Consider the following 20,371-nt stretch of genomic DNA (forward strand, 5'->3'; position numbering starts at 1 on the left):
GTCTGTACAGTCATCTTAAATTACACTCTTATGCTGCTGGGAAGGAGAATGGAGCACTTAGGAGCTATCCTCTCTTAGCTGAAATCACAATTAGGCACCAGCTATAACAATATGGAGTATGGCATGATACCACTGTTCATTGCCACCACTTCAGATCCCATAACTCATCATCTTACTTCTAGAGTGCAGTGCAAACTCAAATTGGAGTTCATCAGGCTGGAATTGAAATAATTATTGTGCTGCCTGTTTTCCTAGAATGTTATTCATGAACAAGGCTTATTTTTTGATATCACAGCAGCTCTGGGTATAAATTTGGTGAGTGAGAGAAGTATAATTTAAAAAAAGGGGGAAACTCTCTCAATTTTATTCTGTAGATCTGTAGCTAAAATGGCAGGATTAAAGGAGAAGCATTTTCTGAGTACTTCTGACCCATTTTATGGTGACTTAGTGGAACGCCTTGTGGCCAGCTGTCTCCTTTAGTAACAGATGTTCTGAAGTTGTCACAGCTCTCTTTCTTGCATCAATAAAGTCGAGAGCTAATCCTTGTTCATTGCTTAGTCTTCCTTTCTACAGTATCTGGAGTCACCACAGGAGGCACTTGGCTTCCTTAACTTGTGCATAATGTGTTCAAAAACAGGAGTGTCTGACAACCTTAATACTTAAAGCAGGGTGAACTGGGTTTGTATGTGGAGAGTTTGAATTGGGAAGGGTTTGAGATTTTTCCTTAGGTAAAGGTTTAACTCAGTTTAAAAAGCAAATATGTTTTCCAGAGTGACTGGTTCAGATCTGTGTTAAACTTTGTCAGTGTCTTGTGTACCAGCATGTGATGTTCATACCTGGTTGGATTAGGAGAAGGCAGAATTAGCTCATCTTGGCCTATCAGATGCAGAAGAGAAGGCTCCAGGGAGACCTAATAGCAGCCTTATAGTACCTGAAGGGGGCCTGCAGAGGAACTGTTTACAAAAGCCTGGAGTGATAGGATGAATGGCAGTGGTTTGAAATTAGAGGAGATTTAGATTGGATGTTAGGAACAAGCTCTTTGCCATGAGAGTGGTGGAGCACTGGAACAGGTTGCCCAGGGAGGTAGTTGAGGCCCTATCCCTGGAGATATACAGGTTAGACTGGACATGTCTCTGAGCAACCTGATCTGTTGGAGGATACCCCTGCTGACTGCAGGGAGGTTGGACTAGATGAAGACCTTTGGAGGTCCCTTCCAACCCAAAGCATTCTATGACTCTGTGATCAGACCAGTGGAGGAGCAATGACAGAGCTCTCTCACCCAGCCAATGCAGGGACTTGCTCAGTGGTGACACTTATCTTGTGTATAACCATTCTCTGTATCCTGAAATACAGTGTGCAGAACATACATGTTTGGACTCCATATTTCATTAGATACTTACATCCTACAGCTGTATTTTGTCAGAGTGTTTGAGGCTCTTCCTGGCATTTGCTTCTGTATGCTTGCAGAGTCATCAAATGCTCTTGATACAGATCACTCTCCCATACAGGAATAGATTTGTCAGACTTAACGGTACTTTTGTAGACATCATAGGAAGGCAAACAGTTGTCTTGTCTTCTTCTACTTGCCATTCTTGATGCAAAGAAGAAAATAGAAAGAATAGGAGTGATCTGTTCCACATAGCTTTCAGTTGTATCTTCTTTGCTAGTGGTTGGCATCAATTTGGATCAAAAGAACTGCAGTTAGGAAGGCCATGAGGAAGGTTCCATATTATTTCTCCAGAGCATTCTCACTACTGAAGAGTTGTTTCTTGAGGCGTGAAGCTCTATTGAGAAAGAAGTCTTCTGGGAACAAAAGTTTTATTTCTGAAGCAGGAGGTTGATACCAATTTAAGTATTAAATGATTTGTACAGATGTCATCTACACAATAATGCAGTTTATTGCAAGATATGGAAAATCTTCTGTATGTAAGCTGATATAAAATCATATTACTTTAGATTTTGTAGGAATACTCACAGGAACTGATGATTTAAGTAGCAGTAATGTAACAGACCATCTTTTGAAGGAGCTCTTAATGCAACTACATTCTAGTTTGTGCATTTCATTCTAACCTGCTGAATAGCAGCAACATTATGAATATTACTTAATTTTTATGTATTATGATTGTCATGCATTTCGATTTTTATGTAATCACCTCAGCAACTGTGCTGTTTGAGCTAAAAAATGAGTTTTGTAATGTTTCCCCAAGATAAGCATGAGTCAGCATCTGATAGTACGCCTTACAGATTGCTTTGCTCCTGAAGGGCTTCAGATCCTTTGGCGAGAGTAGTCATGTCTGAGAGCCTTGTGTTATCTATCATCTTTGCACAGATTGGATTATCTTGGTTGCTTAAGAGGTCAGCAAAATGAACCAAAATATTGCTCTGTATATTATTAAAGACCATTAGTATCAGTCATGCTGTAAAACAATGGCATTACATGCAGAATGAAAACCGTGTGGCCACGCTTCCAAGTCACACAGAGGACATGTAGATGTGCGAATGGGATACCAGACTGTTGCGGGTGCTGCCTGTTGCTTCTCCACTCTGTAGCTGTATTTACTCCAGTATGACCAGTTCAAATGTTGGATGAGATGGCCTTTGTTTATTTTGTTCTATGTGTTTCCCTCTTAGCCTGAACAATAGTCACTTTCTCTAGCCAAAGTCAAGCCAATTCAGGCTGTTTGCTTTTCTGTGCACAATTCCAGGGTGTCATCCTTTTTGTTCAGAAGGCTGACATCAGAGGCTGAAGTCTGAAACTTCCCAAATGTTAGTGAGAATAATTATTGGTCAAGATTCTTGACCAATTTTGACCAGTTCCCTTAGTTTTTATGGCATTTGTGAACTTTACAGTAAATACTGGTGTAACTATAATTCTATTCCCTGCTGGTGATCCAGAGCTGGATCTGTTTCTGTGTTAGCTGTAGAATGGATTTGTGTGTGGAATTTCTTACACTTATGTGTGGAATTCCTTACCTTACAATGTGTTTTGTCAATTTTTTGGGTACATTTAGAGTTGCAGAATTTCAACAAAGGCTTGCTATTGACAACTTTATTTTCAAAGTACAGCTCTCAAATATTGTATCTTCACAAGTCAGACCACTTTGCTCCTTTCTCCTCAGTTCTTGCTTGATTTTGGGCCTATGTTTTAGTTTAAATTCTTGGGAGTTGTTGAATTTTCAGTGTCAGAGTATCACTATTTCTTTTATTTACATATCTGTCATTGCTCTTGAAAGGAACTCTTGTTTCCAAGAGTGCTGTTAAATTCTCTCTACTCTTAGCACTGCTTTCCAGTCGTCATGCTACACAAGGGACACTCTTGCTATAGACACACTAGGCTTTGTTCACTGTTTAGTCTCTGCCTTCTTAAAATTGTGCCTGTGCTTCACCCTCACAAGCAGACAAACCTGCATTAGGAAACCCTAGGCTTGGCTTTGTTTGTTGTCCTGGCTGCTTGGTTTGTTAAGCCGGTTTTTTGCCTGCTTTACATAATGAATGTCTTTGCCTTGATCTTTTAAGCATAGGTGACACATACACAATACAAGAAAATTTATATTAGCAAAGTAAACCTTTGGTTACCATAGGGAAAGGTGGCCCTAGGATTGAGGGAGTAGAAAAGTGTCTGAAAACTATTTCCCATCTCATTTTGCACCAAGCAATGCTCAGTCAGACTGAAAGATCTGCCCCACAGCATCTCCACTCAAAGTGATTGATAGTGGTGGTGGTGAGCTTGGTGAGGAATTCAGAATTGTGCAGTGTCTTCACTGGCATGGCACGGTTGTTATCTCAAAATTGAACAGCAATATTTTAAATGGCTTTATTTATTAGTGGGGAGTCAGGGTTCATTTTCATGCTCAATTAAGGAACTGCCATTTTGGAACTAAGCAATGAAAAAAAGTTGTGTGAGCAAAGCAAAATCAAAGCCACAGATACTCTAAAAATAACTGTGAGTGGAGGAAGTGAGTATCAGGACTAGACAGCTTAGATTTTGGTGCATGATGACATAGAGACAGTTAAAAAGAGCATAATACTTAGTTCAGTGATTTATGAGACAATCACATTGTAAGGAACAAACGTATGAAAATAGTTCAGCAAATCAGCCTTAAAATGGTGCAGTACAGAGGTAAGAGACTTTGCACCTCAGCAGCTCAGCAAGGATTGCTAGGCCAGCTATGAAGAAAAAAATAAATGTAAGAGTTGGTCAATGAGATAGATGCAAATTTAAAGCATTTCATGGGGAGGTCCATGGTGAAATAAGACTGCAGGGGTTTTCTGCTTTAGATCTATTTTAACAAAAAAACCCAAAAATCTTTCCCAAAGCTCTGATGTTTAGTTTAATTAAATACAAATCTTAGTTTTCACCATAAGTGACAGAAAATTATTGGTTCATACTGCAGGAATACGTTGCTGTTATTATTGAAAACCTGTAATTTTTAGATTCAGGAGTAAATCAGGGTTGGCATGTAAGAATGGAAAAATTGGTGATTACTTTTTTTTCCTGAAGGCAGCTTGAATAGCACATCTAAAAATGCATTTTGTTTTAAAAAATACTTTGCACCTGAGCTGCTTGGGCCAGGTTGGGATTTTTGTTAACATTTTGCATTTAATTATGTAAATCTGCAAAAAGCCTGTAAAAGTTTCCCTTTGTTTGGTCTCACACGTAGCCCCTCTTTCCTACCCAGTTGTTTAATAAAGGGTCAGATTTTATTTATGTGGTTAAATAGAACATAAATACAGACATTTCACACGATGTACCATGTAAATGTAAGCCTTTGTAGTTACAAGTTTTTGTAGCTGGAGAATTGTTTTAAAAGGCATGTAATTTATTAGCTATCAGTAGCTGCTTTATTGCCTTGCCGCGCTGCAGTAATAAATAAAAGAAAGTGAGCTGATTTTACAAATGGCACACAAGGTGCACATTTTGTGAAAAAAAGTCTTTTTTTAAAGAATTGGCTTTAAATCCTTTTTTTGTGATGACAAAGAGGCTAAGAGTGCAAACTGTATTTTCTGTTTATCGAAAACAGAGTCTCTTTTTCTCGAGGGCATTTTTTCCTATGATCATCAAGGGATTTCAAAAGCAATAAAGTGTGGAATCATTGTTCGACTTGAACAGTATTAAAACTTAGGTTTTAATTTCGGTGAAGTAATAAGATTTGAACCTGTCTCACATTACAGCACTGTAAGGCATTTAGCAATTGTATTTTAAAGGAGGTTTTTAAAATGCAGCTCGCTTGTAAGCTAACTGTCTGTCTAGTAATTAATAGTTTCTCTTCAGCAGAGGCTGTTGTGAATCATAGTAAGAAATCTCCATTTTGTTAATAACAAATTATGATAATTGTAAGGATGTTAATTCCTAATTAGTTTAAAGCTACAGTCTTTTTTGCCCTTTTCCGAGATTGATTTTCCAGTGAAGATGAAAAAGCAGGGACTGAGGGTTTTCAGCATGATTTTCACCTTAGAATTAAAAGGAAATTATCCACATTTAGCTGTAAATTTCAAGAAACTTCATTCCTCGGTTTAAGGATGTACATCAGCTTCCTGCTAAGAACTGGCCGAGCGTTTAATCTGTAACCATACTTTGTGTCATTAAAGTAATTTTTAATGTCATTAATGCAATTTGGTTTTGACATTTGTGTGTCGAAGACGATTTTGCAGAGCACTCCTTGTTTCTGTACTGACACCAGGAGACTGGTACTTATCGTGCAGATTCTCGAGCCTCAAAATGTAAATATTTCATTGGGTTGGCTGATAAAACGTTGACTGATGAGAAAATAGCCATCACTGTGTCTCGTAGCTGGAAATGTGTATATTTTGGAGGAGGGCAAGCTTATATACAGGTGGATGTTCAAGGCAGCAATCAGCATTTAACATCGGAGTGGTGAGCTATGACCTTCTGTGATGGTTTTGAACGGTAACTGCCTCCATTAGCCATAAGGTTTGTTTCTTTATTTTAGTAGATGGCCTAGACTGTAAATATTAGAGGATCTAAAATAAATCAACATATTATCCTAAGGATACAAAACGTAAGAGCTATTTGCGGTTAGGAACCTTTGACAGATAGTTTGGATGAGGCAGATGATTGCCCGCCTCTCGTAGCTGGCTTCCATCGCTGTGCCTGCAGGCAGTTTAGTGTTATAGTTGTATATTGATGTCAGGGTTACTACTGAGTGGCTAGCAATGACAGATGTCTATAATTACAGGCAATGCTTCCAGTATTTCAGAAGGGCCAGCCTATGTTGAACAATTATCTTATTTCTGGCTTGCCAAAGACGGTTGTTCAAATTGCTGGTATTAGCTGTGGTGGCTCTAACACCTCTCCTTATGCCGTGGGATAAATGTGCAAGAGCACTCTCATGTACAACCCCAGTGCAAAACCTGTTTAAAATGGGTGCTATGGCTACATTTCCTAGGCTTGAGGCTTGGTCCTGAGAGATGCTGAACACCTGCAGCTGTCTTAGTGCAATGAAATAGTTTGAGATATAGAAATTTTAGAACTATAATAAGTAGCTATGATTTGTATTACCTGAAGTGCCAAGCTAATGGCGATGCTTTAGCATTGAGATTTATTGCACGTAAGCCTGCTGAGTGGGCCACTCATTTAGATACAGTTAAGCAACTGAATAAAATTAAGGTGGGCACTTCTGATAGTTAGATAGGCAAGTGAGGGTGTCCATTCGTGCTGCTGAAGCACCTGCCCTGCTCTGTCTTTTGGAGTTTTCTGACTGGCACAAATCTGCTCTTGTAATCTGTACAACGATGGTTCATTTCAGTCATCAGAAGATTTTAAACCTGCATTTTGGCTTCTTGTTAGACAAATACCCGCCTGTGTATATGGCTTGAATCTCTGCAGTGCAGTGGGTAGCTCTGATGGAGAGTGCAGCCCAGAACTGCGCTTCTAAAGCTAAAAACCTTCCAGACGATGCTCAAAAAGTAATAGCTGCTAATAATATTTCTCAGTTTTCACTATAATATTTGTACTTGAAGCCCTGGGGGGGGAACAAAAGAGACAGTGGAATTAAAGATCTCTAACGGTGCTTTACAAAAAATTAAAGTCTAAACAAGACTTTTAAAGCTAAGCACCTCTTTAGCAGTGAGTGAACTGCAGACCCAGCAGATCAACCCATTTGTGGTTGGGTTGTTTGGGGTTTTTTTAACCTTTTCTTCTTTTTTTTTTTTTTTTCCCCTGAGACTGCTTCTCATGCTGCATCAGTACTGAACATCAGGTAGTTCATTCTGGGTCCCTGTAGTAAGTTCACCAGAATTGTAAATCTTTCCGTCAAGATTATCACAACGCAGGAATTAAGGAAGGAAGAAATAAATAAATAAGTAAATAAAAGCTTAGAGAAAGCCATTGAAGGAGAGATCAATTTCCATTTAAGAAGAAGTTATTGCTGGCACCGTGTGGGCACTTGCTGGAGCAGAAGGTGGGGAGATGCTCACTCCCACATGCCTCGACTCCTGCCAGTCCTCTTGTTCTGTTGTTATCCAGCAGAGAAGGGAGTGGGGAAGACAGCCTGGAAAGCAGTCTTCATGGGGACTACTAATGCCTCTTGCAGTCTGAGCTTGTGCTGACAGCGTTTCAACAGACCAGAAGTATACAGTAACCTTCATAGCAATGACTCTGAGCCACACAGCAGATTCACCCTTTCCCCTACAACATACATAACTCTTGGTTGTAGTAACAATACCCTAATTTTTACAGGTTATTTTATTATAGGTCTCTTTCAACTCAGAAAAACTTTATGCAATATTTAATTAGGTTTCTAGGTAAGACAGTCCATAGTATATGGTTTATAGAATTGGTGTAGTTCCTCTGGTTGCTTTACTAACACATGCAGCAGGAAATGGGAATGGAGCCTACTTTTTAGTAATACAAAGCCCAACTTGATTTTCAGAGCTCCTGTCTGAAGCTGAGGCAATTTTGAATGGCCTGATTGAGAGGGTTTTTATCATTTAGGGAGCTAGCTATCAAAAATGGATTAACCCATGCTTTTGGTTTAGACTCTGAGTTAAAGGTGTTTTGAGATATTAGCTTTTTAAGACAGCTGGTTAGGAGTGGAGGTGACCCAAGTTTTTTCTGTTGGGAGAGAACAGAAAAGAAGCCAAGGTTTTTTTAAAGCCCTTAGTTTGGTCAGGAGGCAAAGATTAGCAATATGGCACCCCAACGTACTCATTATGGGCATTCAGTTCAGCTTGCCAGACGTTGTCTGTGGGATTTGGGAGCTAGGTTATGCTGTGTTGTGGTGGAGCTCAAAATAGCTGAGTGTGATTTTAAAAAGCAGTGGGAATTCCTAACTCAGGGTGATGCACAGGAGTGCTAGAGAGGTGGGCTGGAAGTTCCAGCCATCTGCTCTGGTCACATGAGTTCCCAGCAGAGCGTGGGGATGGAGGGGCTCACCTCAACCTGTTTCATGTGCTCCAGCCCATCAGCTCCCAGTTCTTCCCACTTTACTCCTGTCCAGTTGGGATAAGTATTGTTTGGGTCTGGTTTTGCTCTCACTGTTCATGACAAAATACTTTAGTGTTGCAGTGATAGGTCTCTGCAGCAAGGCCTGGAAAGCTTCAAGGAAGTTCTAATATCTTCAGCATTTGCACTGTGCCTACGGGTAATAACTTCACTGTAATTTTCTGAAGATTCATTATCCAAAATCTTAATTCATTATAATAGCCCTTATGAAACATATAGAAGCTAACATTTTCTTGTGTTTTCTTATTTGCACAGTGTGAGAGATTCATTGCTCTGTTTTAATTTGTTTCATGGGGTGCGTTTGAGTACATTCCATACAGTGCTGTTATTGAATTTCTGTGGCTGTCATTATATAGCCATACAACCTTTAGGAACTCATATTCTGAGCTTCCCAGTTCTGTAATCTGCCTCACATTTAAGAATTGACATAATTAGCTTCTTCAGAGTTATAATGGTGGTATCAAAAAGAGGAGACCTCAAAAGACACAGCAAAGTGAAGCATATCTAGGGCCAAAGAGTAGAGCTGACACAGAAATAAAGTTTTAGCATGATTACTGAAATAGTTCTCCATTTCCTTGGACTGTTTTACACACAAGTGCTTTGCTTTGTAAAACATTGCTTCCACAATTTCATTTTCTCACCTTTTTGAGGCACAGCAGGTGCTGTTCAAGTAGTTGGAAAGTACATGATTACATAATATGAATCACTAGTAACTGATTTCCAACTGAAACCATTCTATCATTTTAAATACTTTCACTATAGAGATAGGAAAAGAGAGGAAGTGACTGTAGCACCTTGTTCTTCTAAATCCTGAAGATCCAAAACAATGGAAAAACACCAGATTTACAGACATTTGGCTTAGTTGCCCTGATGCATCATTTTACCTTCTCCTTCAGAAATTACATTACTCCTGCCTGGATGCCTTATTCTGCCCTCTAAAAAAAAAAAAAAAGACAAAAAAAGGCCAAACAAACATCTGAAATGATACCAAATGAAGGAACAGTCTTAAGGTTTAAAGCAGACTTTGATATATCTGAAACTCCTTACATCGAAGGTACTCCTGTATTCTGCGCTAATGAGGCCACAGTTGAGTACTGTGCCTCATCCCTGGAAGTATTCAAGGCCAGGCTTCCAGCAGCCTGATGTAGTTGAAGGTGTCCCTGCTCATTGCAAGGGACTTTGGCTAGCTGACCTTCAAAGGTCTTTTCCAGCCCAAACTATTCCATGATAAATCTGCTAGATGATAATAAAAATCCCTGGTACCAGAGCTTGTGAATCTACTGTTCTACTTAAAGATCCTGATGCCATGAGACAGTTATTATGGAGTAACCAAGGAAATAAAGCAAGAACCCTGGATTCTTTATCTTCACTCCTGCTTTAAAGGTGTTTTAAATTGTTACTGAAGCTCTTTTGCTGTTCTCTTTTTAATCTTCTCAGTCATGACCATTGTTGTCACCTTGGAATACAGCCCTTAGGGTATTGGTGGTATCAGACAAGCTTCCTCCAAGGACCTGTATATACTGGCACCTCTGAAGCTCATTGAACACTGTGGCTTAATGGTACCACTTGTGTAGATTTTTCACTTAGATTTGTAACTGTTGTGAGAACAAGATGGTGATGATGGTGATTGGAGAGTTGGGAGGGTATTTGACTGTGGAGCTTGCAACTCTTATGATCTCCTTGTGTGGCCACATAGTTCTGTGTGTTGATTCACGATTTGTTTTGGAACTTATAAATTCTGTAGTTGCAAGGATTTGGGAATGGTTGTGTGATGGTTTTCCAGAAGTCTTAAACTGCTTGTTTCCTGCTGGAAGTTAATTATCCTTCTCCTTATTCGAAGTGTCTGGAGGGAAGTGAAAACATAAGCCATGGGTTTGTTGTTTTTTTTGCTGGAAGAATGAAAGGGAGGTCTCAAAGAGAGGGAACCTGTTGGTGTGATGGCAATAAGGTTCCACAGGCTCCCCCGAAAAGCCCTGCCCTGCCTTCACCAGCATGGCATGAGAATGGGAACCCAGCTCAACAAGATGAAAGCACTACCACATCCTCTACTGACCTCTCTCCACTGTGGTTTTCTCTGCCTTTTGCATATGTAGCCCGCTCTTTGTCGAAGAGTGTTTTATTATTATATGTCCAAAATGCTTTATCATTAATTTTTTATAGTGCTTAAAAGTCTAAGGGCCTTTCATTGTTGTGGTTCAGGGTTGTTTGCTTTTCTATTTTTACATGCTGAGAGGGTGTGTTGGTTTTGAAAAGGATTTTGAAGAAGGTGTTTAAAATATCACATTTATTTTAGCTAACAATTTGTCACATTAGGGAGCGGGTGGTAGTTTTTATTACAAGCACTGTATTCCTGCTGACTTGGAATGACCCTGTCACATGTGAAAACAAATCAGATTGTTGCTGTTAATGAGCTTTTCAATTTACTATTCAGTGGATCAGATAAGTGGATTTAAGAGGTAATGATCCTGCTTAGCACTCAAGCTTGGCTGTCAGATCCGAGTAGTTGTGGGAAATCCCCAGGGACAAAAGCGTTGACACAGTTCTTGATGGGATAATGGGAATCAAAGCTAATGGATGATAAAAGGAGTAGTAAGTGTTACAAGGATAATTGTGGATTAAAGCACTGCTCTTTGTCAACACTGACTGCTGTTTTAGTATTTTATTTGTTAAACTCTGATGTGGGGAGAGCCCAGTTTGACAACAGAGCACAAAGCTGCTACCGTGCCTCATGCTCGCTTTCTCCCACTGCTTTCCAGTGGCAGAAAGGAAAGCTCCCAACGCAAATAGGTGTTTGCTGATGCCTTTACAACGCTCGCTCACTCTTCTTCACTTTCCTCACATCAAATACAGAAACTCTTATACTTCTTATGCTAAAACCGCAGCTGCTGTAGCATTTCAGCAGTGTACTGTTTAGAGATACGATGTTTTGAAATTAAAATACACTTGGTCTATTTGGATAAATTATTGTTGCTGTATCTAATTACTGTAAAGGATGACTTCACATTTACAGTGTGAACATCATTTGCAGCATTTGAAGGGTCATATTGGATGTCACGATTTTGTTCATGTTTAGATTGCCCTTTCCACGCTGATTTTTGTCACAATTTCCATTCATAGAAGAAATTAGTTTTCCTCAACCTTGGTGCAACTCTGGGTTAGAGCTCTATGTCTCTACTCATAGTTTTAGTTTCAACTCCCAGCATAATAAAGTTTGGGGTGTGAAAATGTAGTTTTTATTGTCCTTTTGTGTGTTGTTTGTGTTGGTGGTGGTGTTACTGTTCCTCAGAGGTGGGATACTGCTGATTGGGATTTTAAGCATAGTCATGGGACTGCATCCCTAGCAAAAGGAAGTTGCTGCAAGCAAGGTTTGGTACAGTGACAGAAGTACTGAGTTAGCTGAAGTTCAGTTGTGTTTGTGTGGAATAAGTAGTGTCAGGGAACAAACTTGGCAGCTAGATGGCACCAGGCTTTCACTGCTGGGTACCTGCCTGCTGCTGGGTGCTCTCCTTGCAAACCTTAGTGATGCTTCACTCCATCACATCATGTGGAAGAATTGCAGAGCACCTACAATATTTGGTTTAGTGTCGCTAAAAGTTGCAGTGGCTGAAAGGAAATTCACTGAGTGGTAGATCTGCCGCTAGCCCAATGGTAAGCAAATGGGGGAGTTACTTGAGCTCAGGGTGGAGTAGGCAGGAGATTTTGCAGAAGGTGTCTCCCTTCCGTTTCTGGAGTTGGTTTGACCCAACTAAGTATTTTTATCCAAACTAAACGTTAGGCCACTAAAACTACCAGAAAACGTTATGAAGATTGCACGGTAAGGAAAAAAAATGTGTACTTGATGTGTGTTGTGCATTTGCTACTGCATCCTAACAGCAGTTCTGTCTGCTAGGTAGGGTGTTGGGAAAACCTGGCTGGTAATAGAGGGCTTGGAGCTGAAAGAAGGGGAAAAGTAAACAACTACCAAGTACTTGGCTTCCAAAGCTTTTGTTCTCTCTGCACAAACACAAAGCTTAATGGCTGAAGAATACCTAACTTACTGGATTTTGTGACTGGCAGTGAAAGAACTTGCGAACACAAGTGAAAGGACAATGTTAAATCACACTCCACTGAGGACAGAACAATGTTTTCTCCATCCCTTTTTGAGTTTTTAAATAAAAGTTTGGTTTGTTTGGTTTGGTTGTTTGGACAGAGGCCATATTGTTCTCAACAGAGTGAGTGGAATGCGGTAAATTTACAGCTCCTTTGTGGGAGGAAATGTAGGCAAGTGAAAGCCTGTCTGTCCCGAATTCACAAAACACCAGCACAGGTGTATAAGCCTTCACTTACAAACTCCTCAGCTAGGCTGCAGGGACGGGCATTTGTGCCTGTTCCTCTCTCATTCAAAATCAAAATAGGGGAGGTTTTAGAATGACTGAAGATGTTGGTACTTGTGCATATCTCTGATGTGTTAACACTGACATGTTTATTTCCAGGTGTACACCCGAATGTCAGAAGTCTTGGGAATAACAGATGACAACCATGTTCTGGAAACATTTATGACCAAAATGTGAGTCTGTCAGTTCTATTCTGTATGTATTTTGTTTTGTCTTTAACATCTATATAAAAACAGGTTTTATTTTGTCATTAAGTTCACTCTTTGCTAGAAAAATGTTTTCTGTAAATTGCAAATACTTGAGGTAAGGGATAAGCACTTTCAGAAGCACCCATACCTTATTTTCTGAAGGTACTGCCAGTCCCTGAATAAACACTAGCAGCTAGATACATTCTCCACAGTGCCTGCACCCTTTCTCAGCATGGCTTATGGGGGAACAGAGCTGAGGTTTTGTAGACTGTTGTTCAGTGACAGCCTGGCGTAAGCAGCCTCTGTCCCGCCCCACTTCTCATTCCTGCACCCACAGATGTCAGTGGAATTGCCTGCAAAGCTTCGTGATGGTTTACAGTGGGGAACTGACCAAAATGAAACTAATGTTTGTCTGGGGGAGGCCTTTTTGGATTGCTTCTTGGCAGGATCTGGCAGAATTTGTTCTCTTAAAAATACGGCTTCACTGGGAGGATTTTAAGGCCTCACACTGAAGAGACAAGGGGCATTATTCTCATCTGTCAACTCATCTCTGGTATTTGGCAGAATAAGATGGTGTGATATTCTGGCAGATACTGCTATAATTTATCTTAAGAATAATCCTAGAAATTTACTCTGGAGAAGCTACCTATTGCTCATGCCTCTGCTGCAGCTGCTTTCCTTGAGTGCCAGCAAAACTACCATGATTTTGTCTTTTATTACTTATGTCCTTCATGAGATTTGATAGTTTCTCCTGACTCAAAAAGAGTTTCATCTAAAATCAGTTTTGTTCTTGAAGCAAAACAAAATGGTCCCTCTGAAAAATTGTGAATATCCACTAAAAAAATCTAGGAGTCCCCAGGAGACAAGTTCTGTGTGGAGAAAGAGAAACGAGTACTTTTCTCCTTTCCTCTACAGTGAGGAAGATGCTGCATCATGTCATTTACTTCATGTCCTCTAAATCTGACTTACAAGACCTTTAAATACTTGCAGTAGACTTTGATCTAGTACAGAAACTTCTCTTCTGGTGCTGCCAGGTTGGCTGTGACCTGTTCAGACAGTATTAAACATGACCTGTCTTTTACTACCATGACTCCCAACCTTGAGAAATAGTAGCAATTAAGACGAGGTCATTTTCCAATATGACTTAAGTTTGCTGTGGAAAACAAGGCATAAAGGCTTTGCTTCCTCCAAATGAGAAGCTGAGTGTAATTTCTTGCCTTAGGATAACAGTAGTACCTATCAAACCTCGATATTCATCTGGAGCATGTGTTGAAGGCAGGTAAATGGAGGATGAGGAATGGAAAAATATTGATGGTTACTCACTGTGCACTTTGTGGCAGCAGTCCCTGTCAGGGCACTAAGCAGCTTCATTTTGTTGTTTCCAACTACACTGAAACTTGAACAACTGAGGAGCAAGAGGAGAAAGAGAACTGTTGTTTGCAGACTGGCCAAATCAGTTTGCTTCTCTTTCCACTTGTTGCTGCCATTGAAAGGAAATCTCTGTTGGCTTTGCCAGCTGAGGGAACAGAAGCATTTTACAAGTACTGTGATAGGTACTTCATGTGTTTAGATTGGACAGGGCTGTATTTGCACAGGGACTGTAAATTAAGAAAAAAACATAGGATGTTAATGTTAAACAGAAGGCTTTAAAAAAAAAGGCAACCTCAGTACATAAAAAGCAAAAGTGAGTGCTACATTTTAGATTCTACACTACATTCTTATTTTCTCTTTTCTCAAGGCTTCCTATATTTTCCTAAAGATATGAATTGTTCATTGATTAAATTGAAGATCAATTTCATTTTACAGAATGGATGTTACAGTGTGAAATGGACAATTCAGTAGTTTAAAGAGTTATTTGTGAAACTGTTGTATAATCACATTCATGTTTGTGTCAGTTGAAATAAATGAGCCTTTCCCAAGTGACTGTGTGCCAGTTGGAAAATCTGGGTGTGAAACCATGACCTACATGATCCAAACCCTGCAGTCTGATGGGACAGTCCAGTCTGGCTGCGCTTTGGTGCTCTTACTGAGAATAGTCTTAGCACAGCAGTAACAGGAGTGGATAGGATACACAACTGTGAGACCACTCACCTTCTTCTTTTGTGGCTATAGTCTATATGTTTAAATACACTGTTATTTTAAAAACCTGTTAGTCTGCTGTTCTGCCTTACCTTACAGATCCCTTTTTTTTCTTTAAGTAAGTGATTTTTTTCATATAGAGTCATAGAATGGTTTGAGTTGGAAGAGGCTTTCAAAGGCCATCCCATCCAACCCCCCTTCAGTCAGCAGGGACATCCTCCACTAGATCAGGTTGCTCAGAGCCTTATCCAACCTGACCTTGAGTATCTCTAGGAATGGGGCCTCAACTACCTCTCTGGACAACTTTGTTTCACCCCCCTCCTGGAAGGAACTTGCTCCTGGCATCCAGTCTAAGTCTACTCTAATTTCAATGTGTGGCCCATTGTCCTATCATTCCAGACCTTTGTAAACAGTCCCTCTGTAGCCTTCTTGTAGGCCCACTTCAGGTACTTGAAGGCTGTTGTTTGGTCACCTCTTATTCCTTTACATTCAATTAAAAGGAAAAACTGGGGAATTTTAGTGTGCACTTTCTTGTTGAAGTGCTGGTATTCTACAGTAGCTGCATAAGGATGTTTGAGACAGGATCGTTTCAGTTTTGCTAATGCCAAGCTTTGTGAAATAAAGGAGTTGTGCTTGGAGGAATGTTACCTGGCTGATGACAGCCAGTCTCTCCAGTCAGAAAGTAGTGGAGAAAGTACCTTACCATAATCTGCCATTAGCACTGTGGGAGAATCAAAATACAGTGGCAGGTTATTTCCTTCTACTTTATCATCACAGAATCCAGTGAAGGATGCATGCAGGAAGCATTTTGTATGTGGTGTGAGGAGTAAAGAGAAATTGCAGAATAGCCAAACAAGATGTAGTCTACTAGGACATACTAATTTTTGTTTTGTTCTGCTGTGAGAAAATTAACCTCTCTTTTGTGCTAACTTACTGGCTGGCACATGGAGTTACAGTCTCCTGGTGTTTGAAGTGAGCTCAGGAATTTTCAGATGGATAAATGATATCTTGCTTTGATTTTGAGAGTTGGAACACTTTCCCCAGATCTCTCTCTTTTAAGCAAGTGATGTTTGTAGCTTTAATCTTTCTTTTGAATTCATTAATAGCAGCTTGGCAGTGATGATCAAACTTAGGGAGATCTTTCACTAACAGCAAACAATTATACTTGTGTCATAGCATAGCTGTTACTAGCTATAGTAGCCACTCTTCAGTGTATGGATTAAAGGCTGTGGGAAAAAGCTATTCTTCAATTTGCAGAACTATTTTGAGATTTGTCAGTGTAATAGGTGTCCTTTAGACCTTCTGACTGCAGTTCAAAGTACTCCTGCCACATCAAATCTTAGACTTTTTATCACCTTTCCATTGGAAGTTAATGAATGTGCCTTTTACTGAATTCCTGTTAAACCCCTGTTGAAGGGACAGTTTTATGTACTCAGAATATCCCTTAATGGCTGTATTTCATCACATACAGGATGGTTCTTTTAGCATCCATTGCCTCTGCTTGCTTTGACTGTCACCTTACAGGATGCATATGTGGAAGGGGAAAGGCCAAGCACAAAAGTACTTAATCTCAAACTAATTTCTTTCTTTTATGCATGACATTGTAACTCTTCTCAGCTGTGTTCAGCACTAAAGCAACAGCAGAGTAGGTTCAAGAAGGGATAATCTGGCAGGAGTTATCTGAGGGTGAAGACAGGCAAGAGGGAGCAATGGGATATTGTAGGAGCTAGTGGGGTTGCAGTGAATACCAAGATTCTGGAGAAGGACTGTGACTTGAGGTTTCAGCCTGTCTTTTTAAGACTTTATTCTGCTTTAGCCTGTTGCCCTGAGGTTTTCACAGGCAAAGGCTATTCCTCTGTCTCTGGAGTTCTCTGCCCTTGTTGCTTCTAATTCCTCCCAAAACGCATGTTCCTATGCCTCTTAGAGCAAGGAGTGAGGCACTGAGCCCAAAATGAGCAGTAGTCCTCTTCATTCAGTGGTCAACCCTTTGAGCAGTAGCTGTCTACTTGCCTTGGTCATTCTCTGTATAGGCAAGAAGTAAGGAAATACTTCAACTAGAATAGTTTTAGTTCTGTCTGCTCCTCAAAGCCTGTTCTGAGCATTTGGCCAAATGGTATTGATTTTGTCCTTTTCACATACTCTTTGTGAACCTCTTCTGGTTCCTTCCAGTTATTATCATCAAATTCATGTGGTAGTGATTCATCATAACATGAATTTACAAAATATTTGCTCCAGTGTTTGGTATTTTTAGTCATGATAAAATGACTGACAAATAAAATCCACAAAGCCAGACATTGCTGCTGGGTGGGTTCTTTTGTTTGGGATTGTGATGGTTTGGGTGTTCCCCGCCCCCCCACACTTTGGAAATCACCCAGACTAGACTCAACCAGCTCTGGAAATTGAATGAAGCTTATATTTACAGCTTAGCAGAATATGCAAGCAGATATTTACAGTATATACAGTTATATAGAGAAATAGACAAGGTAAAAGATAATACATAAACACAACTCCCCCCTCCCAGAAACCTGAGTCCCCAGAAGAGGCTTCCAACCACCCCTTCACCTTCCCCCTACCCCTCTCAACCCTACCCCAGTCCCAAGGAAGAATGGAGGTTCAGCCAGGGGGTTAGGAAAGTGGATTAATCAGAGAAACGGAGGGTGAGGTTAGAGAGAGATGCAGTTACTGCTGTAATGATGAGACTGTGGTGAATGTACATAGATATAAATAAGGAGATCTTCCATGTGGCAATGTTTAAGCAAAACAGAAGCATAAAAAGGTTGTATCTCTTGAGTCTTTTTCTGAACCCTCATGCTGACATGACTCATGAATCACAGAATAAGTAAAATGTTCCACTTTTGCTCACAACACAATGTGCATATTTTTAACTGTTCACCTTTGTCCAGCTCTAATGAAAAGGATTTATCCAATCAGTGTCACTGAGTCACAGAGAGCTTTCATTGTAAATGATGCTAATCTACAAGAAATAATTAAAACGTGGCTGTACAGAGCTTTCTGCCAACAAATGGCTGTCTTCATTATTACTGATATTAGGTACCACAGAAAGAAGAGATTGTTTTAAAGTCTTTTTGAGGGATCTGGTTGTCCATTTTTCTTGCACCGTGATTGCAATTGGATAGCACAGTAAGAAAGTTTTGTTTGAAATGTGTTATTTTGTCTTTCTGCTTTTTTTGTAGTGCAAAGGTATTTGTAATATCCCTAACTTGAGACCAAGTCTGTCTCTAAATTCTGGTTCATGTCTTTATAGAAGTTTAAAAGTTTTTACTCTCTGCTTTAATTGTTTGAAAACTGAACACAAATAACAGCATCAGAGAAACTCCACAGGGCCAAACTTGCAGATTTACAGCAGTCATCATCTCGTTTGACTGGTAACAGCCTAACTTTTATGGCTGCTGCTTTGCCACATCCCAAGGTCTCCTGTGTGCCTGAGGTACACTGACCTGAACCTGTGCAGGCATTGCAGGTTCTGGGATTGCTCAGCTTTCTTGTGATATCAAAACTTGCCACTACATTTCAGAGAAGGAGTTTAAGGCCTCCTGGAAAGAGGATGGATGAATTTCCCGTTCCCTGGATGTGTTCAGGCCAGATTGGATGAGGCTTTGAGCAGCCTGGTCTAGTGGAAAGTATCCCTGCCCATGGCAGGGGGATTGGAACTAGATGGTCTTTAATGCCTCTTCCAAGCTAAACCATTCTATGAATCTATGAAATTCTTTGAGTACTTGCAAATTATTTGGATTTTAATGTGGATGATATGGTAAACCATGTTCCAGAGAACTGTAAATTGGTGTCCATAGTCACCATTTATCTTTGCTTCTAGATTTTAGTTTAAATTTAACAGGTTCTTTGAATGATACTTATAAGTTACTATATTAAGGGAAGAAACATTTGGTGTGCTGATGGAACTGCATTAGTTACAGTCGTGCTGACAGACTCACAGTAAGCTAGAGGGTTTGGAGGTCGGAAAGCTGAGAAGCTTCTCTCATGCAGCTCTTACAGCTAAGGTTTTATTCTTATCATCTTACTAACATCCAACTAAAGCAAAGTATTTGCAAATATAGTGAATTCTTAAAGCTGTTTCATTGGAATCTTTCAAATTGTCACAGTTTTTTGGCAGGGATCAGTGTTGCTGTTGCTCTTTTGGGTTTGTATCTCTGTGTAGCTCAGTATTTTGATACTGGTGTTGTTACCAAAATTGAAAATGCTATTCTTTATTAACACTTTGTCAGTACTTGCCTTTAAAATCTGTTCAGTGCTCCTCTACTGTAGATATTCTGGTGAATTTGGCATTGGCATAGCTTTTAAAGAGGCTTCTCTTTTCTGTGACTCATCTGAATCTTCAAGATGGGTTCTTTTGACTTCATTTCATGTAGTTCATATTTTAAATCAATAAGCCACTTGAGAGAGAGAGAGGCAAGAACACTTGTGCTGGGATTGAAGGGTTGTCTTGCAAAGATTTCTCCAAGCGCTATAGATTTTTCTCCTCTTTCATTCCTTCACTTCTTTTCCTTATGTAGTTCAAAATTTGGTTTTATATTGCAGGATGCTTCTCTAGATCTTTACAGATTTATTCAGATATGTATAATGTTTTGTACATGTTAAAATACTGCATTTTATATGTCTTTCATATTGTCTGGTACTGATAGGGCAGAAACAAAAATGGGAATTGCTTACCCTTGTAATTGAAGTGATTCAGCCTCTGTTCTCACAAGCTTTTCTATCATTACTCCATCTTTTAGCATCCAAATACAGTCAGGAACTGAAAGAACAGATGTAGGCAAAAGTACCTTGAGTGCTGGATGAGCACTTTTCCTTACACAGTTTTCGTTTTCTCTTCAAACTGTCACTGAGACTTCCTGTTTTTCTTTAAATGTCTTATCTGGCTGCTGAGTGACAAATATTTTGCTCTTTTGCAAGTAACCCTTTTATGATTTTGATACTGATGTCGAATCTTGGTGCTCCAAATTCATTTTTATTGCTTTGTATGGTATATACTTGTTAAGGATTTAGTGCAACTATAAACATCTCCAGAACTCCCCATAGTAGGGATAAACTGTGAATTATGGATTTGCTAGTGTGGACTATTTCTTTAAGGCAATCTGAACCTCTGTAGCTCTTCATAGAGATTTTATGAAGTAAATCAATGCTTTTTGGTAAATCTAAATTGAGGAGTACTGCTTTTCTAATTGCATTGTTATTTGCCTTTTCCTGAGCAAATAATACTAAACACTTAGATGCTTTAAACTGCTTGC

The 20,371-nt window shown here is 39.7% G+C and overlaps 1 protein-coding gene across 3 annotated transcripts in view; it reads left to right on the top strand.

Annotated features, from left to right (window-relative positions):
- Nucleotides 1–20,371, top strand: part of RANBP17 (RAN binding protein 17) — a 154,750-nt gene that overhangs the window by 67,598 nt on the left and 66,781 nt on the right. For all 3 annotated transcript variants that reach the window (XR_010306378.1, XM_064161639.1, XM_064161640.1), the window contains one exon: nt 12,937–13,010. Coding sequence is in view for 2 of the 3 variants with exons in the window: in XM_064161639.1 (XP_064017709.1) it covers nt 12,937–13,010 (74 nt within the window). In the remaining variant the exon portion in view is untranslated. The remainder of the gene's footprint in view (nt 1–12,936; nt 13,011–20,371) is intronic.

The sequence above is a fragment of the Pogoniulus pusillus genome, chromosome 22, assembly GCF_015220805.1.
Source record: "Pogoniulus pusillus isolate bPogPus1 chromosome 22, bPogPus1.pri, whole genome shotgun sequence".
Lineage (NCBI taxonomy): Eukaryota > Metazoa > Chordata > Aves > Piciformes > Lybiidae > Pogoniulus > Pogoniulus pusillus.